Below are 23,426 nucleotides of genomic sequence, written 5' to 3' on the forward strand. Positions count from 1 at the left end.
CATCTACAACATTCAGGAATCTTCTAAAATGTTCTACCACGTTCAAGAGTCCTCTACACCTTTATGGAATATTCTCGAATCTTCTAAAAATTTCTTAAATATTATTTAAGTTTTTTTTTTTTATATATATACATAACAGAAAATATTTTAATAAAAATTGGTAAACCATTTGGCTCTATTTTAATAAAAACTTTGAAAAGTAAAAAAAAAAATTTAATTTAATTTTTTTTCGTGATTCCAAACTTTTAGTCGGGGATGTAGATGTTTAAGGCTTCGAAAAAGTTGAATAAACTAAATTCTTAGCGCATCTTTGCATTTAGTCATGAAACTTACAGAATGGGTGTGTATTTAAGTTAGTATCAGTAAAGCCAAATGATGCAAGGAAGCGGACTGTTTTCTACATCGATAAAAAAATGCACATTCCTTCTAGTCCCAATTCCCACAAAAAAACCACCCAATTCCACTTGGAACTTAGAAAAACTCACTGCCACTCGGAAGCAACTTATGTGACTACCAGCTGCCTATAGATAATTTATGAGATCCAGTCTTTTGCCATTCTCTGAAATTTTACATTTGTGCCTCCAGTTCTTATCTCAACTACAATGGAGAACACTTTCCTTATTCGTTTTACTCAATCCCTTCTGTGCCTCATATACATCTCAATTAGATGAGTTAGAAAGATAATTGTAGAAGAGATGACCAAATTTTTTTCTTGAATGAACTACCACCTGCTTTTGTGAAGATAGGTTTATCTAAATTTATGAATAAATTAGAAAAACACTTTAAAGAAATACGTAAATGAAGTGACGGAAAGTTACCACTAGTTATACCATTTGTTTTTTGGATGATACTACATACGCATGGCTGGTTTGAATTTAAATAAGTTACTACTGTTAAACGTTTCCGAAGATTTTAGTTGATAGGAAGAACACCTCAAGAAAAATTAAGAAGCAATACTGTTTTGTGTCAGCGCAGATGTATTATCCTATGATGCAGGTGGTGCAGTTGCAACAGGACCCTGAGCTTCGGAAGGGGGAGAGAAAACAATCTTGATGGGTAAAAGAAACGTTACACCAGATCGCATGCTCGCCAATATCAGCGTTTTAATTATATACCGTAATCAAAATGCGAACACAAACTTTATTTTACATAGTTTCGTCTGGAAATTCAGACTATCAATTGGAACTGATCTACGTGCTTTGAATCATGCAAATTAATGAAGCCTATTAAACTCAAGTTGTTTGAAGGCTATTAAGATTTTGCTTAGAGCAGGAGAGTCGACTTCGCTGGCCCAGACTGAACGTTTCAGGGTAAGTCGTATGGACTCCTGGGAAGCAATTTAAAGAAGAAACAGTCATTGCCCGGAGACCAGAACATGAAAAGTCCACTAATCACGTCAACCGAAGACGATCTGTTTCACTCTGCATTATCATAGCTCAGCTATTATCAATCCAATTTTCTCCCTTCACCAATTTATTGTTAAATTGTAACCCTTTCTATTTTTTTTCCCTGTGACTAACAATATGATCATTTAGAGGTCACTGAAGACACCACAGGAGAAGGTCTTATTTTTATTTTTCTATTCATTTTTGATTATTTATTTTATTTTAAAGAAACCATAAGAAAACAATCTTATAACAATCGATATCCAACAAAAAAAAAGAAAAGGATCCTTAGGCAGCTGTCTAGGGTTCTTTTATCCTCATCTGCTTTTTTTTAACACAAGGATCTTATTTTATTATTCCAGTAAGTGTGCAACTGCCTTTGTTAAATAGAGAAATTAAAGCAGACTTAAGGCCAAATTTCCACATCTGAAAATTTATTAATCACGTTATAAAGGAAAGCAAATCGCCAATATATTTTTCTCTTGATCGCTTCCTTTTACGTTGTTCATCACCCATCCTTGTGGAAGATCCCTGCAGAGGTATGACGTAACAGTGTGTTTTAGTGTGACGCCATGTGTCGTCACTGAAGCGGTCATTTATATTTGGGTCGTGTGGCTAAAATAGTACGTTGACCTTGGATAACACCGACATTCGCGAAGTTCCATTAACCTTTACCTAGTTATGGTCTGCTGAAGTGGGTTAACCACGTACCTTTCCCATGACGGGAGAGCTAAAATTTCAGCGGCGAAGCCCAAATTCGCTGTTTGCAAACACTACAATTTCATAAGCATCTAAGGCGGAATGGTGTGTGCTTATGAATGATTCCGTTTTCCATCGTTAAACGGGAAGACCCGCCTCCTTCTCCTACAATAGCAACAGTAGGGGAGGAAAATGCTGTTTGCTCAAGCAGGCTGTTCTTCCGTTTACTGTCAGATTACAGGGATTACCCGAAGGTAGACTTCTCCGTGTGATGGAGGGGATTATTAGGCGTGAACAACCTTTACCTTACGTTCTATATTAGGACTACTATACTCAGAGACACAGTTTTCTATCTTCCCCACTGTAGGTGACTTGAGGCATCGCTCGACTTACTATTCCGTGGAAGTTGAAATTGTCATTTGCAAATTCGTGGAAATATTTTTTCCTTTCCATATATTGAGGATGTCCTCCCGAGTATATTTGCATTAATATCCTGACTTTGTCTTTACACTACAGACACGAAAGGGATAATAAAATTAATATTCACAAATCGATGTACAATTTTTCGGGATAATACTCAAACTATTTACAAGTAAAATGGAATGAAACTGTTTACAGTCCCAGCAAGATATATCCAAGGACTGCTCTAGGTGGATACAAGGTGCAAACCGAAATCGGCCTCACTTGCCCGGCACTGTTCTCTTAATGAAAGCTCAAAGTTCAATTTTAAAAGAATAAACGAACGTAAAACGTTAAAGAACCTTTCCCATGAAGCAGTCTTGGGGATAAAATATGTCGCCAAATCATATTATTTCTTGTAAGAATCATATACAAATAAAATTTCTATTTATATTCGTGGACGACCGCATAAGATCAGACGAGTTCCCACAAGACAGAGAGAATACAAGAGCATCATCGTATTTGACAGTCACGTGTCTTCAACCACAGTCACTTAAACGCGCCTATTTCTGAACCCTCCCGCTTGACCACTAGGCTACTGCGGCACATTTGTTGACGCTGTAGTATAAGAAAATCTTTATTGCACTGTATTATATGTATAACAGGAAGACCCTGTATTATAAAACAATATTCATCCCAGCGTTCACCTACGGATCGCCAATCTGGTTCAGGAAGGCCGGAACCGCGGTCAACAGAAGACTGCTGGACACTATCCAAGAAACATACTTCTAACTATAACCAGGGCCTGCAAAACGGTGAGCACCCACGCTCTGCAGGTCCTGGCGGATGCCCTTCCGCTGAACCTCGAGGTGACGAGACGTGGACGCATGTAGTTACTATCCAAGGATATGCCTGCCTCCATCTACGACTTTACCCTGGACCCAACCAACAGGCGGATGACAGAGAAACAACGAATAGTGGATCACATGTTGAAGATTTGGCAGCACAGATGGGAGATGTCGCCAAAGGGTCAAGTTACAAGAAGCTTCATACTGATAGTGGCAAAAATGTACCCAAAAGCCCCCTCGTGGTTCTACCCTGGGCTAATTACAACGGTCACGGTCCATTTAAAGCAAAACCGAACGCACTCGGAATAATAGAAGAGTCCACATGCACCTATGGAGAACCTGAAACCTGGCAGCATATTATGCACGATTGTGAATGCTATGAAGAACACAGAAGTAGACTTATATCTGAGATTCAATACTTGCCGAAAAATCAAGAGTACCATCTACTGGATTCAGAAGATGAATACAAAGCCCTCAGCCGATTTGCACTTGACGTCTTCAATAGACGACGAACAGAAATAGCCATCCACAACGAATAGATAACCACAAATAATAAATAAAGGCAAACTGATAATGAACATCAACACAGAGGATTTCAATAATTGATTTTCAATTATTTCAAACATTATTCAAATATAAGTATATCACATGACAGTGGTGGGCTGATTTGCTAACGCTGCGCCTGTGCTGCCATCCATACTTCATGTTTTGCCTATATAATCTGGTTAAGATTACTTTTTTCAGTGGTGTGGCTTTGCATTTGAGTGCTTGTATCTGTCCTATTTTTAATTTTCGCCGCATAAGGACCACAGCTATTCAAGTCCTCTGCATTGGCGGTTCGATCTGGGGATCGGATGGGGGACTGATCTTTCGATCGATTCGCCTTTGCGGCGATTTGTCTAGCGATCGAAATGCAGCGATTCCCTGAGCATTATTGGCCTTGTGGTCCTCTGTTAAGATGGGGCATAATGGTCAGTCTATTTCGGGTTTTTTTTATTTTATTTTATTTTATTGTAGTTGCTCACATCTCTGTTCGTGATATTTCGCATAAATTTGGACTTGGTGCCCGTTAGAGGGGGCGCCGTTAAATTTCATTTAATTGGCTATTCAAAATTTAATTGATTTTATTTTATTATCTTTGTGTTTAGGCTTTCTAAATTATCTTTGAGAGTTTCTGCTGCAATAATTTTATTCTCTTCCCTTTCTGTTGGTTTGATCGTTAGGTATAATTTCATAATTTTCGCTCTTCTGTTTTGCCATGCTGCTGGCATTTTCATTTAATTTTTAATCATTATTCTCACTTAAGTTTATATATATATATATATATATATATATATATATATATATATATATATATAGGTCCTAGCCATTGAAATTTCAGGAAATTAGGGGCCAGGACCCGCCAGAGTACTTATCTAAAAATACTGATGTACCTGGTCTGCCTCCACGGGGCCAAGTGTGAGCAACGTTGGGCCTCAGTAGAGGTCCAGCGGCTAAACGGCCAGATGAAAAACAGAACACAACACTACACATGTACAATATCCATACACTTTTAAATCTCTTTTCGGCATTCCCAGCGAACTGGTACACCCGCAATAAAAGCAACGCGGAGATGGGGGGAACCCCTGGTGCCGTTAGACACTAAATACACTTTACACTTTGTATTACAGTATATACATAGTTCATTGCATATATCATCGATGTACAACACAGATACGATATGTACCACCAAAACCGGGAGGCCAAGAGTTTGACAAGATTTAAAGGAATAAAACGTGTATAATACAATAAAAGATGTAATAATTAAATAATTATACATAAATATAGTTTGGAGTACACACAGATTCTGACAGACAAACAGGTACACAAATATACATCTGAACAAAATATTTACAAACGCACGTAGTCGCAGTCATCTCTGATTCGACGCGTTGCAGGCCTGCTGTAAACTGCACAGCATGCAGCTAAGCATCAGCTTATGTACGAGAGAGTTTATCAGTGAGCATGAGAGGTTTTGTTCTCAGCCTTAAATGGCATTTCCATTTTTTTTTCATTTATTTGTACACACAATTATTGCATATATATACAATACTTACAAGAAGATATATATATATATATATACACAATTTTATATACATTAACATTCTCGTTACACATATATAAGATACTATACTATATATGACCTCCTGGTGCATTGCGTACGTGTATCCCAGAATCAAGGGTGGCTCCTGGGCAAACGCCTATTTCCATCTGTTTTGGCGTAGAACCTGTACAAAGCTAGCCTAAAAACATGTGTGTGGTATTATACCACCGCCAATACAATACAAGGCAGCTGCTGCCCCGTGCCCTTCTCTAGGGTATCTGTTTGTGCCGAATGCACAAGTCCCGCACCCACCGGATGCAGTGCAATACCAGTGGGTGCCGACAAGTGAATTACTAGTGGAGAACTTCCACAAATTATCCTCACTACCAACGAGAAACAGTAATTATTATATTAAACAGATATATACAACACTTGTTTTTAATATGCTCAGAGTCTCTGAATTCCTGAGAACCAGAAAACAATATATAATTAAATTACATACAGTGGTTGTTGTTGTTGTTTGGTTTTTAGGAGCATTAGCAACTAAGGCCATATTGCTCCGGGATATGCGGTGGTCATTCTCTGACCTTTCCGCATCCTCCGTATTTGGTGGTGACGGGCTCGAAACATACAATGGACAATCAACAACACTGTCTAGTCTGTCCGATAGAACTTTCAAACCTGCCGACAAGCACAATGAGATAGCTACTAAATGTTTCTCATAAACCTTGTGTTTCACAGAAATCAATCTTTACAATAGCAATTGACATAAATCAACGCAACATTAATTAACATAAATAAACACAATTACAATCCACATAAGTCAACAAAATAACAATTCGCATAAATCTTCTGTTTACACATAAACCCTTTGTCTTTTGGTCTTTTGGTCAATATGAAAACTGTTCTTGAGAAGGTTTGCAGAGCAGTAAAGTTATTACAGTCTTCAACTAAGATATTTACATTGCTCTCCAATAAGTTTGGAATCGCAGACATTAAATCCGCTCTAGGTTGAGAGTACAATGGACAGTTCAGAAGTATATGAATTCACGTTTCATATTCCCAACATGCAATACGGATCAGGCTCCAGACCACGCTGAAATAACTTAGCCCGGAGGGACCCATGCCCTGTTAGCAGATAGGTGGAGACATCATGCTGCGAAATAAACATTAAGTATTATAATATAATATTTCACTGCACTTATTAGTTGAGTGCAGCAAAGCCAGCCTTGTCATTAGCTGTGAGTTAAATTTGCTTTATTGCGAAAATATTTTAAATGATGGTAGATGCTATCCGCCTGAGCCATTTATGTCAGCGAGTTACGTACGGACGAAACAGTGGTACAAGTGAGTTAAAGTAAGAGTGTACTATATAATTAATAATTAAATCTTGTTATTAATTATAGCAAATGTTCTTGTTACGAATTATGAAACCCAGACTGAGTTTCATAATTCGCAACAAGAACATAGGCTGTAATGTTTCTTTTTTTTTTTTTTTTTGGTAGTTGTTGGCGCATCGGCTTCTGTGGCCATAATGCACCTCCCAAGGTTTTTGCAGTACTCTGATCCAAGCCCGAGGCGGGATTCGAACCCGCGACCTTTGGGTTGCCAGGCAGGCACTTCACCCACCCGGCTAGCCCGGTCGGCTGGCTATAATGGTACTTTGGTGAATCGGCTATGGGAGAATTATAATTTCCTATTCTCAGGTGATTGCTAAATGCACCCATTTTCCTAATACAGTATAGTCGGGTAAGGGAGTTTGGATTGCACATAGCAACTTCGAAGCAGCAGTGGTAACGACTGCTGTCCTTTCCACCCCCCCCCGTGTGTGTGTGTGTGTGTGTGTGGATAAGGCGCTAATTCGAACTCCGCCAAGACAGTAGGAATTTTCTTGGCGGAGTTCGAATTAGCCAAGACAGTAGGAATTTTTATAGGCTCTTTTCATACCATGGCCGAGTTTATCACTTTCAATCGAGGGTTGCGCGAAAACTTAGCTTTTTCCTCCAGCAATTTAAAAACAGGCAAACCGACGACAGGATGCATGCAATTAACACACAGTATACTGAGGCTTCAAGACAAAAAAAAAAAGAATAAATAAAAATAATTATTTATAGTGTGTTTTTAAACACTTAAATCTCACTCGGTCGTTCTCGAGAAGTTAAAAACCATGTCTGCATATCCCTTCCCGTAACAAAAAAAAAATTATTATTATTACTTTTTTATTTTGATCTACCATCTTGTTTAGAGATGACATATAAAACAAAATAAGGGCAATCTCATTTTTATTCCAGCCTGCCATCTTGAAACAAGATTTACTGTGCTCCATTATTCGCCATCTTATTTCTTTACATACAAAAATTTGTACAACCACTTTTCTGCAGTTTGACCCTAGTGTTCTATTCCTTTTCTCCACTGTCTTTCATCATTCCTGATTATTTGAGGTATTGCTATTCGAAATCGTGCCTATAGCTTACCAATGCACTCCCTTAAAAGAAGTTTTTTTTTCCCTTTTTTCATATCGCATCTTTTAATGGCAATAAGGAAGAATATTATGTGTCAAAAATCTTACTTCCTGTTTTCAATATGTAGGTGATGATTCAAAAATAACGGTTTTCGGTTTAGTCACGTGCTCCATTTGCTGTCCCGATTATGTTCGTTGCCCTAGATTTCCCTTAAAATAGTTGCGCTACGCCAGGCTTTCTCATTGCATTACGACGGAATGACTTACTCCTTGAGAAAACATTTAAGGGGTATTTCCTAAGGTAAAAAGCACTGTTCAAGTTAATAACTTAAATTCTTCACTCTGACATAAAAAAAAAAAAAGGAGGAAACCCTTCAACAACCTGGTCGTTCTTTTTATACCGGAGAACGTAAGAGGGCGCCACGGTTTATTACTTGTAATTGTCGTAATGGTATCGTCATCGGCCATCAGTAATGCGACTTGACTCCAATGGCTTTATGTGGAACACGTTAAACTGATGGTATGAACGGAGGTTATACTGGTGAAAAGCGTTAACATTTACACGTTTGCAGTTTAGCATATTCTACGGAAAACCTGAAGGTAAGATTTACTTTAATTATTTAAATTCGAGTAGTTGAATAAATAAAAAATGAAGTGCAATTATTGATTTGCACCACGATAGTTGAGAATTATTTCTTGCACATGCAGTTTCTCGTTTGACATCTTGAGGTTATGAAATTGCTTATCCATAAGTTGATTTTAATGTTAATGGAAAATATTTCTTTTATGCGCAGTTATATAATATAAAATGACTGGATTTTGTTAATTATTTTTCTTTATTTAGGTGATCATTTCAATAAGGTTATATATATACACCTTATGAAGCCGATGTTATGTTTATATAAAGATGTGTAATAAGTTCCAAGCATTAATGCACATTAGAATAATCAGAAAAATTCAATGTACAATTACAAAATAAGAGTTAATAATTTTAATATGTAAATAGTTTGTCACACTATAATAATATTAAAAATTACTGTATAACAACAGATCATAGCCTTGTTATGTGATCTTATTATGTCAGCTCATGACTTGTTCGTTATTATTTTCTTGAGTTTTTTTGCTAGCTCTTTAATGCGTTATGCAATCTTTTGTTTTAATAATTAACTTATGCGGTATTTCTTTTTTCGTTAAGCCTTATTTGACGATATTGGCAACAAACTGTCCTCCTGTAACTTGGGGACTTTTCTTAAAAATCAAGGCAATCCGTGGTGAAAACATTTTTCTCTCACCACTGACAAGCAATTCCTTGACGGTAAGCTAATCTTTTCGGATGATTAAAATTTCATATTCGAGCAATATATATTTTAATTTTATATTCCAAAAATGGAAAACTTATTTTTATTTAATTGTACTTTTCTCACTTCTAAGAGGATGGGGAGGGGATTTATGTTCACTTCCTAGTTTAGTGATCAATTAGATAGTGTTATACACGGGATCCCTACGAGAGAGAGATCTGTAATCTAATCATTTCTTCCATACTTCTAATATTCAGGGCCGAGTGAAAATATTCCTCTTTCCAACGTTTTTATATTATGGTGGATTAATTGCCTAATATACTTCATGATCTAGAGGCATATCTGCACGATTATAAGATGATATATTTCCCATTTTGACATTTTTAAAATAGCATATATAGTCATAGGAATCTTTTAAATTATTTAATTATTCTATATGCACAAGCATTGGATAAGACAAAACCCCGGCAACATAAAATCATTCATTCTTACAATGGCGCTCACCCAGACTTACCGCAAAGTGCCTTCACAGCCTTATATTTAGTGTTACTATTAAACATTTAACAAATTGCTGTTATAATGTTTAAACTGATTTAGGGCCACCGGTGTTTGTTACTTGTATTAACTGCATATTTCCTATGAGAACTTAGCCGCTCGATAATATACTTTTATTTTATTTTATTATTATCATTTTTTTTATTTTTTTTTATTTTTATTTTCGGTAGAGTTTACAACTTTTCAGTTAGGCTGCAATTAGGCTTACGCAAGTATTGAATTTACATTATAAATAATGACACAATTTATATTTCTAATCCTAAAAACTGCGATTGCGAACATAATATTTTGTTCAAACAAATATCAATGAGAAATATTCATAAATGCAATGCCATCCAATTACTTCGGCACGACCACATAAGTGAGAGGAGTTAGCATTTACTCATTCTGACAGTGAATATAAAGGTTATCATATTTAGCAGTAACGCGAGTTCGAACCACGGTCAACTCAAACGATCTCCCAGCTTAGAACCACGCAAATACGATTTTCTACTCGTTATATATTACTTCAAGTAATGTTATCTTCGATTTTGATTTGTTCGTCTTTTATTCTGTAGTATACAAGTATAAGCAGAAATGGAAATCATTTCAAACTCTTAGTGTGTTATTGTAACCTACACGTATACCTCATCAAAGTTATGTTTTTAAAAATAAATATTCATAAAAATAGCAAATCGGAAAATTTTCACATTGGAAAAATATAGATTTTTTATCACAGAAGAGAACTATATAGTACAGGGGTGGCGAACTTTTTAAGGGTGCGTGCCAAATTGGCAAAATCTTTTAAAAAAATACCCTCGCGTGCCCCTCGGAAGGCGATATTCAGGACATTTAATCACACAATTTTTGTCAGTACATCTGACCACTCCAACTTCAAACAAATCACTGCGTAAATACAGTTATTTACTGAATGTTGTGACGCCACTACATGCCTGGCAGAGAAAACGGGTGTGCGTAGATCACGACTCAAGGTGCATTCCTGGAGTGATGTTGTTTCGAAGTTTGAAATTTTTTTGGGAAGCTCTGAATTCCGTGTGCCCAAAAAGTTGCACGCGTGTCAAGGGTTCGCTACCCCTGATATAGGAGCAATCCACAAGTAATAATACAGGAAACCCGCTGGCAAGATCTGCAAAGGGCAGGCTTATGGGGAAAGACTTCGAATATGTGGGCTACAGAGCATGGAAACCAAGCATCTTAGAGGGGACTTCATTGAGGTTTATAAGGCTCTGTGAGGGATAGTAAAATGAGTGAAAGCTAAATTTTCACTGTTATAAATGATTCCAGAACTAGACGCCATAAATTCAAATCACAGAAATAAATTTAGCAAGCGAGGTGCAAATTTTCTCGAATGAGTTATGTACGTTCGTGGTTGAGGTTTGTTTGTTATTGTTTGTTATTTGTTTTTAGGAGCATTAGAAACTAAGGCCATATTGCTCCGGGATATGCGGTGGTCATTCCCTGACCTTTCCGCATCCTCCGTATTTGGTGGTGACGGGCTCGAACCGCGGTCTAATCAAGAAGCGTGTGCTACGCACTGCTGCTCCTTCCCACCTGGCTACGGAGGCGCCCGTGGTTGAGGCTGCCAGCTTTTGGGAAATTCTAAAGGTAGCTGGATTAACTAACAACGTGAGGAGAGAAGCACGTAGGTTGTTGATTTTCTATTTGTATTATTTATTTATTTATTATTTTGGTTGGAGGGGAGCAGTGCAGCAAATAGCTATAGCTTCTTTGCCCTATATGGCTAATACTAAAAATAAATACTAATCGTATTTTGGCGCATACTTTTTATATTATTCGTAGTAGGACAGTGAGATGTTAAATTTTATCTTGTGAACTCGGGTTTAACGAGAAACATTATTTTTTGTTTGCTTCCCCCCCCTTTTTTTCTCATAAAAGAGATTTGAAATCTATCAAAATACTTTTTATCATAATCGAAAGTAACTATTGCTCTATGAAAGTCCCACTGGAACTTGCAATCAATTGATTAAATAAATAAATTAAATAAATAATTTATTATTATTATCTTCGTTCTTTTTTCGAAGGACAGATATTTGAACTTTTTCGTTACCTGTTTAATCCTAATTTCTTTTATTTATTCATTCATTCATTTAGTTATCTAATTCCTCTTTTGTGCTAAAAAAAAAAAAGAGTAAATAAATAATTCTGCCTTTACTCCGGAAAGGCCACATAGGGCCGAGGAGTGTTATAAGATAGACTACAAGAATATTATATTTTGTGGTATCACAGATCCGAATAGGAGGAATAAGTAATTCTATACTGTGGCTTTGACTACTCAGCTGTAGTCGTGTCTGTCCACATTAAAATATATATACTGTAATACAGTATATATTTTAATGTGGTTCTCATGGGCTCTTCTTGCCTAATTTCTTTTCCCTCCAGTCAATAGCTGGTTCTGTTTCTTCTGTTATGTCCGTCCTGATTACTGAGTTACGTTACGACACCAGTTTCCAGTCGTGTCTGAGTATGGGGTTTTTGACCCTTCTCTTTATACACAGTTTCCATTTCTGTTTCTCTGATGCAGGTTTATTCCAGTAAGGTTTCATTACTTCAGTAAGGTTTACCCTTTATGCTTTCGTAACGTTCAATATATATTCTTCCTCGGTAGGAGATTTTGTCATCAGTTAGTACAATATTTCGCAATGCGAAATAGAGCAGTTGAAAGAAAAGACAAATTACTTTAAGAAAAAGTAGGCCAATTATCTCGACGGGTTTGTAGTTTTCACAGTAGGTGGCTACATAGTACTGCAGCTTTAGCAGTACATTAGGATATCGACCTTTCTATGATCGCAGGACAATGTATTCTATCCAGACGAATGGTGGCTCATATATCTGTCTGTCTACTTGAACAGAAAAAAACTCAAGAAAATGTACAAGAATTCACTACGTTAATTATAAACTGGAATCAGGCATAGGCTAATTATTCGTAAAACTCTTTCGAATAAGTTTATCCCAATGATTAGCCTTTATACCTGCTCGAAACAACTGTATCAACAGCTACATCATAGCTACATTTAATTGTCCCACTGGAGCTGAGATTTCAGCAAGATGAAGGACGTATTTCACAGATCACAAGAATTAAAGGAAATACTTAGCTATAGGCTATGGTTCGTCCCCCCCACAAAGAGATAGAATTATTTTACTTTGTTTTAAATTTTTGCTGAGATTATGGGCTTTTGGTGTTAAAATCAGTCTCTAAAAGGAACTATCGCTTCATCAGTTCTATATTTTCATAACGCAACATGATGTTAAGCGACAATGTATTTACATCCCTCACCTCTAGATGGGTAAGAGCATGCGATAAGAGTAGAGAGGCGCTTTTACGAATTTACTACAACGGATTGAGTGCTGGATGATAGTGTTAATTTGTTGAGGAAGAGAACTCTTTTGAGAAACTTCAAAAACCAGATGAAAACTGGACGTGTCGGCAGTACTCTTTTTATCATTATTTGCTATCTTCTGTTGATTTCTGGTGCATTCAAGAAGTGATATTTAAGTTTAAAAAATGTATACAGCATAGGCCCAAACTCCAGTGCTCGGGAATTGCGTGCATGCTCTATGTGCGTGCTACCGACCTATACACGATGACAGATAAGTGTTCCATAACCAGCATGCCTTGATTTTTTTTAACTAACCGAGAAAATGCTTTGTTTAGAATGGGATACTATTTATGTACTCATTAGTAATTATTTATATCTCTGCTAACACACTTCTCTGTAGGTTTTTTCATTCTCTCAAAGAGTATATTATCATTAGCATATGGTGCAAGGAAGCCAGAGGGTTTTTTGCTGCATCCTCCAAAAATTAATTAATTAATTAAAAAATAATGATAATAATAAATACCCATTTGACCACCTCCTCCTCCCGTAAGTCTCTATCCAGCTGACCTTTTAATTTCTTCAAACTGTCAGTCTCAACCAACCCATGCAGGCAATTGATTCGGTAATTAACAATTAGCTGATTGAAAGGAAACGACCTGTAACCCAGCTAAATATCTTCTGCCCGTAATTTGAATTTACGGCTCCTAGTTCTGGAATTATTTTTAACAATGAAGATTTCATCTTCATTCATACTTTCAACCTATGAGAGTCCTATACTTCTCAATCAAACTCCTTCTAAGGCACCTAGTTTCCAAGCTCTGCAGCCCACATATTGAAGTCTCTTCTCATGCGGACGCCCTTTTGACATCTCACCAGGCGCGTTATCCATCTTTGGACCCTTTCAAGAAGCCAGTTGTCTTTTTTCAAGTGCTGTCTGCATACTCGAACACAGTAAAGTGCGGTTTTACAATTGCGTTTTGCAGTTGGATTATGACCTCCCCAATTCTATAAGCATGTATTCGATAAATCACCAGTAGGAACGCCATGGGCCTTTCTTGTTGCCTATTTAAACTGCTCCAACTTCATATCCGACTGTATCGTAACCCCCAAATCCATTTTTTGCCTTCACTGTTTTTAGTTCAAATCCACCTAGTATATAAGTTAATTTTGGGTTGCTGTTTCCCAAGTGCAAGACCTTGCATTTTTCCATGTTAAAAGACAGCTGCCACTTTTCTGATTATCTCTAAAGTTTGTATAAGTCATCCTGAAGACGTTACGCTTGTCGCAGATCATTAATATTCGCCAAGTATAAACATTAATTTTCTGTTTATACTTAGGGACGGTCATGTAAAATCAGAGGACTTTACAAGATAGAAACAGAAAGAACGTTATCATATGTTGTTTGATGATTCATATTGAACATGAGTTTATCGAGTGTGTACAAGAACACCCTTCGCATTCTCAGTGATTAGGAGACCAATATCAACAAATTTTCATCTCGAAACCTATAGAAAGCCACAAAAATAAAATGAATGTGTACAGAACAATTACAGAGTAGTGACAAAATGCAAATTTGAATTTAACTAAATTAACTGAACTAAAAATACAAGAGAAAAAATACACTGATCATGAGAGTGTCATTTTGTGTTAACCTGACATGATCACAGTGCAGAAATGTTCGTTCTACGCTGAGACTATATCATGTGACATAAGCGCGTTGACCTCGATCTTAGAGGATAGTCTGAACGCCAATTATGAACTCGCGTAACACTGAAATACAAAAAGACCAGTTATCGACACCAGAGAAACACTGTTGGCATATAAGAGGTAAAAAGCGCAAAAAGACTTATTATCATAAGCATGGTAGGTGTCTTAGCAAAAATACGAATGTCTTAAGCAAACTGCCGACAGTAAAGAAAGTAGCCAGGTGGAGGAGGAAAGGGAAGAGTTACAACCATGAGCTTTAGCCTTCTCTATCTGCGGTTCTTAGCAAATGACTCTGCGTTTATATCGATGGAAACGTCGAATATGTATTTGGGTAAGAACCTATCATGCGGAGTCTTAAGTTATCATGTGAAACGTTCAATTTCGGATTTCTTTCATCTTTCATCTAAGCGCGTGATTGTCTCAAGATGCCAACCATCTTGAGTAAATCTAATTGGAAGGTATGTTTATTATGCAATATCCAATTATGTTCCGAGTAATCGATGCCGTTAATCTCTGGCAAGACTGATCATGGGGGTTGGGGGGGGGATTTGGCCTGGTCCGCAAATGCCATACAGATTTTTCCTCAATAATTACTGCACATGCACAAAAAGCGGCTGGAAAATCCTTTACTAAAATATTTCATTGAAATCATGTGACTTTTTTGTGCCCTGTTTTGTTTTCATGTATCGTCTTTTAATTTATTGGTGGGGTCTTAAAGGCTAGAAGCCGCAGTGCCTCTCTGAACCAGAGAGCGTCTGATCTCCAGAGATTGCTAAAGCAAAGTTTCTTTGCAGTATACAGTAATTTTTTGTGAACTTTCTTAATTTGTGTTAATAAATTCCTGTAATCTTTGTTGTTCTGTAGAGTTTTAGGCGTATCAGTAACTGGGGTATATACGGACCAATTATGGCTCACAGTGCGCCGTAGATAATGTCTGCAAATAGTGTGTTCTGTCGTCGATCTGCTGTTTACTGGAAGGAAAACCCGAGTTTCCGGGAATAAAAACCATGATACACTCGCCTGAGACCGACTAACTCAGCCACATTGTGAAAAAGCTCCATAAAAATCCTCGCGTCATTATCAGGATTCGAACTCAGGTGTTTTCATCCGGTATGGGGAGGACGGTGATTATACCAACTTGCTACCCACGAGGGCTGTTATCTTTATTTATTTGTAATGAGGTTTTTCAAATTACAGTACAATACCCTGCAACCAACAGTATTCGGTGCATTAGTCAGTCAACTCAGAATAAAAATTTTCACAATGTGGCTGAATTAGTTGATCTCAGGCCAGGGTTGAATTGCTAAAGGGCGTCAGCATATTGTATGCTATAGCGTGGACTTTTTTTTTTCCAGTCAGTTTGTCTACTTGCTGGAAAAAAAATCAGGGTTTCTCGAAGAAAAAGGCCATGTTACCCTCGACCGAGAACAAAATTTCAATCATAATTTGAAGAAAGTCGGTGATTGTAACCACTGGGATAACTGCGAGGGCGTGTATATTCTATATAGACTTATAGCATATGTATGCAAAAATTTCCCCATTTCGAAGTAGGTCACTTTTTTATTTATTTTTTTTTTCAGGGACTATCGAAATGCTATTAGTTGTGTGTGTCTAACCCCTTGCGTAACCTGGCTAACCTGTTTAACTGGAACGGTTGGCCACTGAGTTTTGCTGTATGTCCATAATAAAAAGTTGAACTTATTTATGTGAAAAGCAAATGACTTGGCCAATGTACTAACAGATTCATGATTTTTTCCATTACTTTCTTCTTTTAATCTTATTTTTTCTTATAATTAACCAGTTCGTTTTTGTGTTACAGCTGAGTCCAACATATTTCTTTAATATCCAGTTGACGTATTTTTCACGCCTTGGAGTTTCGAGCGAGGGAATTCCGGTTGCTTTCAGGACCGAAAAGATTCTTTGTTTTAAGATATAATTCTGTTTCTACTGGAACAACCCGGTCTACTTACTTAATTTCACTTAATTCAGATGTATAATAATTAACATTTACTTCTCACCTATTTATATAAGGATGCCTATGCTTTGTGGTCCATCTTAAATCGTTCCGTGACCCAGATGGAGAACGCGATCCGTCTTGCCCGTCCTGCTGTAGAGAACTCAAATTTTGAACGTCTAAGAAAAATCTTAGGATCTTTTTAATTTTTTTTGCCTAGAATTTTTAATAATTTAAATTTGTAAAATTTAATTTCAATTTTTAATATTTTAAAATTTATTTAAGGTGCTATAGGTAAGACGTTCATCGTAAAAAAAAACGATAACAGTAAGAGTGGCTTGAGTAATTTATCTCAAGCGATAAACTATTCTTTGTTTTCCAACTACCGTGATGATTGCATGTAATTATAATAATTTTACAACCATTGTATTTTTTTTCAGAAATGGGCACACACACATAAAAAATGAAGGTCGATATCGAGACTATTTGTTTTAAATGGTGAAAAGGGTCGTCGGCCCCTGCATTCTGTAGTTATTTACACACACTGGGTTGTCACTTTATTAATTATACCTACATAATAGCGAGTAGCCAGCTTCATCCCTCAGAACAGTCTGGATTCGCCGTAACATGGACTCAAGGTGTCGAAATAGTCCCACAGGGACGCTGGCACATGTTGACTCAACTGACGTCCACAGTTGTTGGAAATTGGTTGGTTGCGGATCTCTACTACGAAGAGCTCGTTCCACTTCATACCACAGGTGTTCAGTTGGACTGATATCTGTAGAGGTGGGATGTCTCCGCAGTAGACTAAATTCACGCTCATGTTTCCGGAACCAGTTCTTTACAATTCTGGTCTTGTGCGCATTATCCTGTTGGAAAAATCCATTCGCAGATGGATACACTACAGTCTAGTCCGAAATAATTTCCAGATAATCTGTGGTGGCGCCTCCGTAGCCAGGTGGGAAGGAGCAGTAGTGCGTAGCACACGCTTCTTGATTAGACCGGGATTCGAGCCCATGACCACCAAATACGGAGGATGCGGAAAGGTCAGGGAATGACCACCGCATATCCCCGGAGAAGTATGGCCTTAGTTGCTAATGCTCCTAAAAAAAACAAACAAAACAAATAACCTGTGGCATCTAAATCTTGTTGTAACTGTATCACGGTCAAATATGCACCATTAAAACACTCCCCACAACAATGCACCGTCTCCACCAGCCAGCATTTTTGCAGTCCGTGGACCTCTCGCTAGCAGGGAGAGGTCCACGGACTGCCGCTGTTTTAGACATATTCTGATCTTCCGGTAAGAGTGAAACAGCAGGATTATTGTTACTGTTGTTTGGTTTCAGGTGCATCAGCAACTTAGGACATACTTTGCTGTACGTAGTAATATGTCTGAAAACTGCGTGTGTTTTGTGGTCGATCTGCTGTTTGCTGGACAAAAAACTGAGTTTCCTGGAGAAATAAACCATGTTCCCTCGCCTGAAACCGACTAATTCAGCAACGTTGTGAAAAAGATCCATAAAAATTCCTTGCATCATTAACGGGAATCGAAGTCAGGTCTTTTCCACACGGTGTGAACAGCAGGAACCAGGACTCATCATATCAGGCACCGGTTTTCCAATTTTCCAATTCCAATGTTTGTGTTCCTGAGTCCATTGTAACTGTACCTTCTTTGGTTTTTTTTAAGTTGTTATTTGACTGACTCTACTCTTTTTGCTTGGGATCAGCTAACTACAACGCCATATTGAAAAAGACCCTTTTTGTTTAGCTTCAGATCGTTATGGCTACTATTCGAGTCTGTTCTCTCTCTCTCTCTCTCTCTCTCTCTCTCTCTCTCTCTCTCTCTCTCTCTCTCTCTCTCTCTCTCTTACATTAATCCAAAGCACAAAAAGTACAAGATTTCAGGTAGCATTAAGCTTTGTAGTGCACGTCAAACATATCAAGGAATGCCTATGTACGACAAAGACAAGTCATGGGCACCTCGCTGTCACTGTTGGTGTCTGCGGATCAGTAGTAGGAGGATGACTGCCCGGTACCAGTAAGTCCTTGCCTCTTGTGATTTCTCTAAATTTGGTAGGAGACCACTAACCACCATGATCACTTCACTGCTATTTTTCTACGATGGTTATCTCAATATATATAGGAAGATCCAATAAATGCAATGCTTCCGAGTATACCACCCTGTATTGTCCCGGTGCCATGCAGTGAAGAGTTATCAATTCCAGATCCAACTTTCCCAGTAAGCCTTCAGGGGTTAAATTTCATCTGATGAGGAAGATTGCAGTTGTGATTTCAACGAAGTGTACTCAAGAAAATTTCTACATTTCTCTCCTTAATCGGCAAGTATCAGATGACTTAGTCAGGGACTCAAGTCTCATGAAAACCAATGCAGAACTCTTGACATCTTGTAAAAAAAAAAAAAAAAAAAAGAGCAAAATTTACTTGATCACTAACTGTAATACATCAATCAACAGAAAAGGTGAACACTTGTGAATCTTCCTAATAGTAATGATTATTTCTGCTACTGCATAGATGTGAATGGTCGCTTTTGAAAAGGATGGGATTGATTACAGCTCAACTGAAATAATCCCAGCGATAAACAAATTTACACCAGTTACATGTGCTCGGTTCATGTAAAAAGAAGACAATAAAAATTTGAAATACCTGATGTCGAAGACAGTCTGATAACTACAAATGGGATATCAGTGGGATTTCAAAATGTGGGATACTTTCTTGGGTAGCAAGGGAGCTAATTAACATTAAGTATCCTTGCTATTTCATCTGCTTATGGGAAAGCAAATCCTGATAAAGGCAGAGTGCTCCAATTCATATACACAGTCTTGCTACTACCACGTCGCATTAAGTTTGGACTAGTGATACTAGCCCAAAGTGGTACTTCACCAGCATATTGTTCCAAATATTCCCTGAAGGGAAAGGTAGCACAAGTTAAATGGTAGAATCTAAAGAACTGAAATGCAAAATTATTGCTGAAAAGAATGCTTGGCAGGCATTTAGGCTTGCAATGCATGGGTTTCTAGGTAACAAGAGTAGAAATTACAAGCGACTAGTTAGAAATTTGATTAAATGGAAAAAGACTGTTGTACAGAATGTCCTCAAACTACCATTTTTGGACTCAGACTTGGACTTTTTCGAAACAAATTTGGATGAATGGGTAAAGAGCAGAGAAATATTTCCATCGGAATATTCAAGCAATGGAAATGAGCATCGGAGAAGGTGAGATGCAACCATGATCGAGGTGATTACAGTGATCACCTCGATCATAGACTTCCATTTGTAAATTGGATTAAAGGGAACTTTTTTTCCTGTAAGTTAGGAAACTTTGATAATAAACACAGATTCATGCAAATTGTACTTTAATTTCTGGAAAAAATAGACATGCAATGAACAATATAATATCATATTAAAGTCAGTACATCCAAAATCCTAAAGAAATGACAATAAAACATGAAGATAGAGAACATTTCAAAAATTTTGTTAAGATGTGTTATTAACAAAAATGTAAATTCTTTAAATTAAATAAGAAGAAATAATGTAAAGATGTCACGAAAAAATTCAAAGAACAGATAGCTTCAAGGGTATCCATAAAGCACTGAATCATACCAGCCAAGGAAACATCCAATTTGTTCAGGGTCAAAACCAGAGACGGTAATTCAAATTGATTACAGCCAAGATTTACCGAATGAATGGGTGTAGTATTTTGAGGGTTCCTAACTGGCCAGCTGCAAAAATACACTTATATTTCCTCCCCACAAGTACAGGAAATGCAAATCGACGTGGTTAGTTTAGTATACCATTGTAATTTCCGGAAATATCTTACCGTCTTTATCCCCTAACTGATATTTGTAACACATCACTAGTAGAGTGAATAGTCATGACCAATAGAAATATGTCCTATGTTTCTTACCCTTACTATTCTCCTCTTCCTCAAAAAAAAAGTAATAATAAAAACAACATGCTTGAGTTTTAAAATGAATCTGTTAATTTTTTTAACTGGTGTTATAAATTTGCATAGTGTTTAAATTACTCGTTGACTAGATTTGAAAATATTACGGGCTTTAATAAGTGCTCTTAGGGGATAGCACAATTCACTCAACAGAAAAACAGTACATTTACTAATAATAACCACTGGTATTTTCCACCAGCTTTTATCATCTGCTATGAACTCTCACGGAAGCGATTAGTTTCGTTTAAAAGGACGATAGATTATTGGTACAATGCTGTTACTTCACTTCTCATCCTATCTTCTTCTTTCCGTGTCCACGTGAACTGTCTTTCTTGTTGTTATTTTAGGAGCATTAGTAACTAAGGCCATATTGTTGCGGGGATATGCGGTGGTCATTCCCTGACCTTTCCGCATCCTCCGTATTTGGTGGTCACGGGTTCAAACCTCGGTCTAATCAAGAAGCGTGTGCTACGCACTGCTGCTCCAGCACACCTGGCTACGGAGGCGCTCATGAACTGTCTGCACAACATCCATGCTAGTCAGGCTCAGACGTAGGAGGAGCTGGGGGGAGGACGAGGCATTTTTTTTATGTGAACCACAAACACGAGAGGTATTAAAACCTATAGTACTTACTAACGTGCTTGGGTTGGAGGTTGAGAAGACGAAAGAAGATATTTGTTGGCATTGGACTTGAAGTTCTGTAGATTGTAATTTTCAGGAAATACGTATGAAGGAAGGTTGTTCCAGAAAACGGCAGTTGAATGAATAAATGAGGAAGATGAAAAGTTGGTTCTGTGGGTTTGAAGTTGGACAGTAAATGGATGTTGGCTGGTGGCGGCACGTCTTCGGACTGTTTTGAAAGAGAGAGCGGGAATTATAGAAGCCAATTCAGAAGAACAGTGCCCATGAAAGCATCTGTAGAAGAGGCATGCAGAAGAAACAGTACGTCTATGAGAAAGCGGGTGGAGAGACTCTGTTAGAGATGAGTTGTTGTTGTTGTTTTTTGGTTTTTAGGAGCATTAGCAACTAAGGCCATATTGCTCCGGTGCGGTGGTCATTCCCTGACCTTTCCGCATACTCTGTATTTGGTGGTGACGGGCTCGAACCCCGGTCTAATCAAGAAGCGTGTGCTACGCACTGCTGCTCCTTCCCACCTGGCTACGGAGGCGCCTAGAGATGAGTTATTAATTACCCTAACTGCTCTCTTCTGAATGGAATCAAGAAGCCTGAGAGAGGTTTTGGGGGCACCATCCCAGATGTGGGAACAATATTCCATGGCAGGGCGGATTTGCGATTTATACAGAGTGAGCAGCTGCTTGGAAGAAAAGTAACGCCGAGAGCGAAAGAGAAAACCAAGTTTTTTTAGATGCAGAGGAAGCAATATTTGTAATGTGTTTGTGCCAAGAGAGATTAGAAGTCAGGGTAATCCCCAAAAGAGATATATCATTTTGCCTAGAAATCGGAGTGTCACTAAAGATAAGCATAGGAGCAGAAGAATCCTTTTTGCGAGCTATAAGACAAGACTGAGTTTTAGAAGGGTTGAAATCAACTAAGTTGTCTTTGCTCCACTGGAGAATTACCTGAAGATCGGCATTTAAGGAATTGGTAGCAGATTTTCGAGAAGTTGAAGCTGATTGAGCAGGACAAGGTTTCTCAAAATGGAAAGTGGAATGCAGTGTGCTATCATCGGCAAAACTATGGATAGGATTTCCAGTCAATGGAAGAAGGTCATTAATATACAAGAGGAAAAGAGTGGGGAAAAGAACTGAGCCTTGGGGGACACCGACATTAGTGGAGAAGTTAGAAGACAGAGCGCCATCTACCATCACCCTCAGTGAGCGATCAGAGGGAAAACTGGATAACCAATTACTAAAAACAGTTGGCAAACCATAAGATGGAAGCTTGTTTAGAAGACCTTTATGCAAAACACGATCAAAAGCCTTTGAGATGTCAAGAGCAACTACTTGTGTTTCACCGAACCTTTCCATTGAATTAGTCCATAAATGGGTAACATAAGCCAGAATATCACCAGTGGATCGACACTGACGGAATCCATACTGGCGATCGTTGATCAGACGGAAGGTTTCTAGGTAGTTTAAGAGTTGGCGGTTAATTGATTTCTCCATTACTTCAGAAAGAGTAGAAGTAATCGCAATGGGACGATAATTGGATGGGAGGGATTTGTCACCCTTTTTAGGAACTGGCTGGATATGAACAAATTTCCAAGCAGAAGGACCTCTCACTTCAACCTTTGGAATAAGAAAGTGAAAAAAGGCGGCAAAGAATAGGAGTAAGTTCAGGAGCACAGGTTTTGAGAACAAGTGGAGCAATACCATCAGGACCTGGGGCTTTCTTAACATCGAGATTCATCAAAATCCTTCTGATATCCTTTTGACGGAAGACCACAGGAGGCATTGAATGGAACGTGCTGGGAATAGTGGGAGGTGTTTTACCAAGATCATTAATACATGAGCTGGAAGAAAAATGGGATGCTAGCAGGTCAGCTTTATCCTTGGCTGAAGTGACAACAGAACCATCTGGTTTGGACAGAGGTGGGAGCAGAGATGGGCAAAAGTTGTGGCCAATAGCTTTGGCAAGAGACCAGAATGCTCGGCTACCATTAGGGCAAGAAGCAAGTTTTCTACTCTTAGCCTGTTCAAACTCTAGTTTGGACTGATTAATAACTGCTTTACAATTGATGCGAGCTTTGGTGTAGGCAGAAAATGAAATTG

The 23,426-nt window shown here is 37.9% G+C and overlaps 1 protein-coding gene across 1 annotated transcript in view; it reads left to right on the top strand.

Moving 5' to 3' along the window:
• Positions 1-23,426, top strand: part of LOC150077152 (flavin-containing monooxygenase 5-like) — an 82,031-nt gene that overhangs the window by 22,833 nt on the left and 35,772 nt on the right. Inside the window, exon 2 of the mRNA XM_090385794.1 lies at positions 17,013-17,021. Within this exon, the coding sequence (XP_090241920.1) occupies positions 17,013-17,021 (9 nt within the window). The remainder of the gene's footprint in view (positions 1-17,012; positions 17,022-23,426) is intronic.

Source organism: Mastigoproctus giganteus, chromosome 12 (assembly GCF_048544385.1).
Source record: "Mastigoproctus giganteus isolate SK-2022 chromosome 12, ASM4854438v1, whole genome shotgun sequence".
Classification (NCBI taxonomy): domain Eukaryota; kingdom Metazoa; phylum Arthropoda; class Arachnida; order Uropygi; family Thelyphonidae; genus Mastigoproctus; species Mastigoproctus giganteus.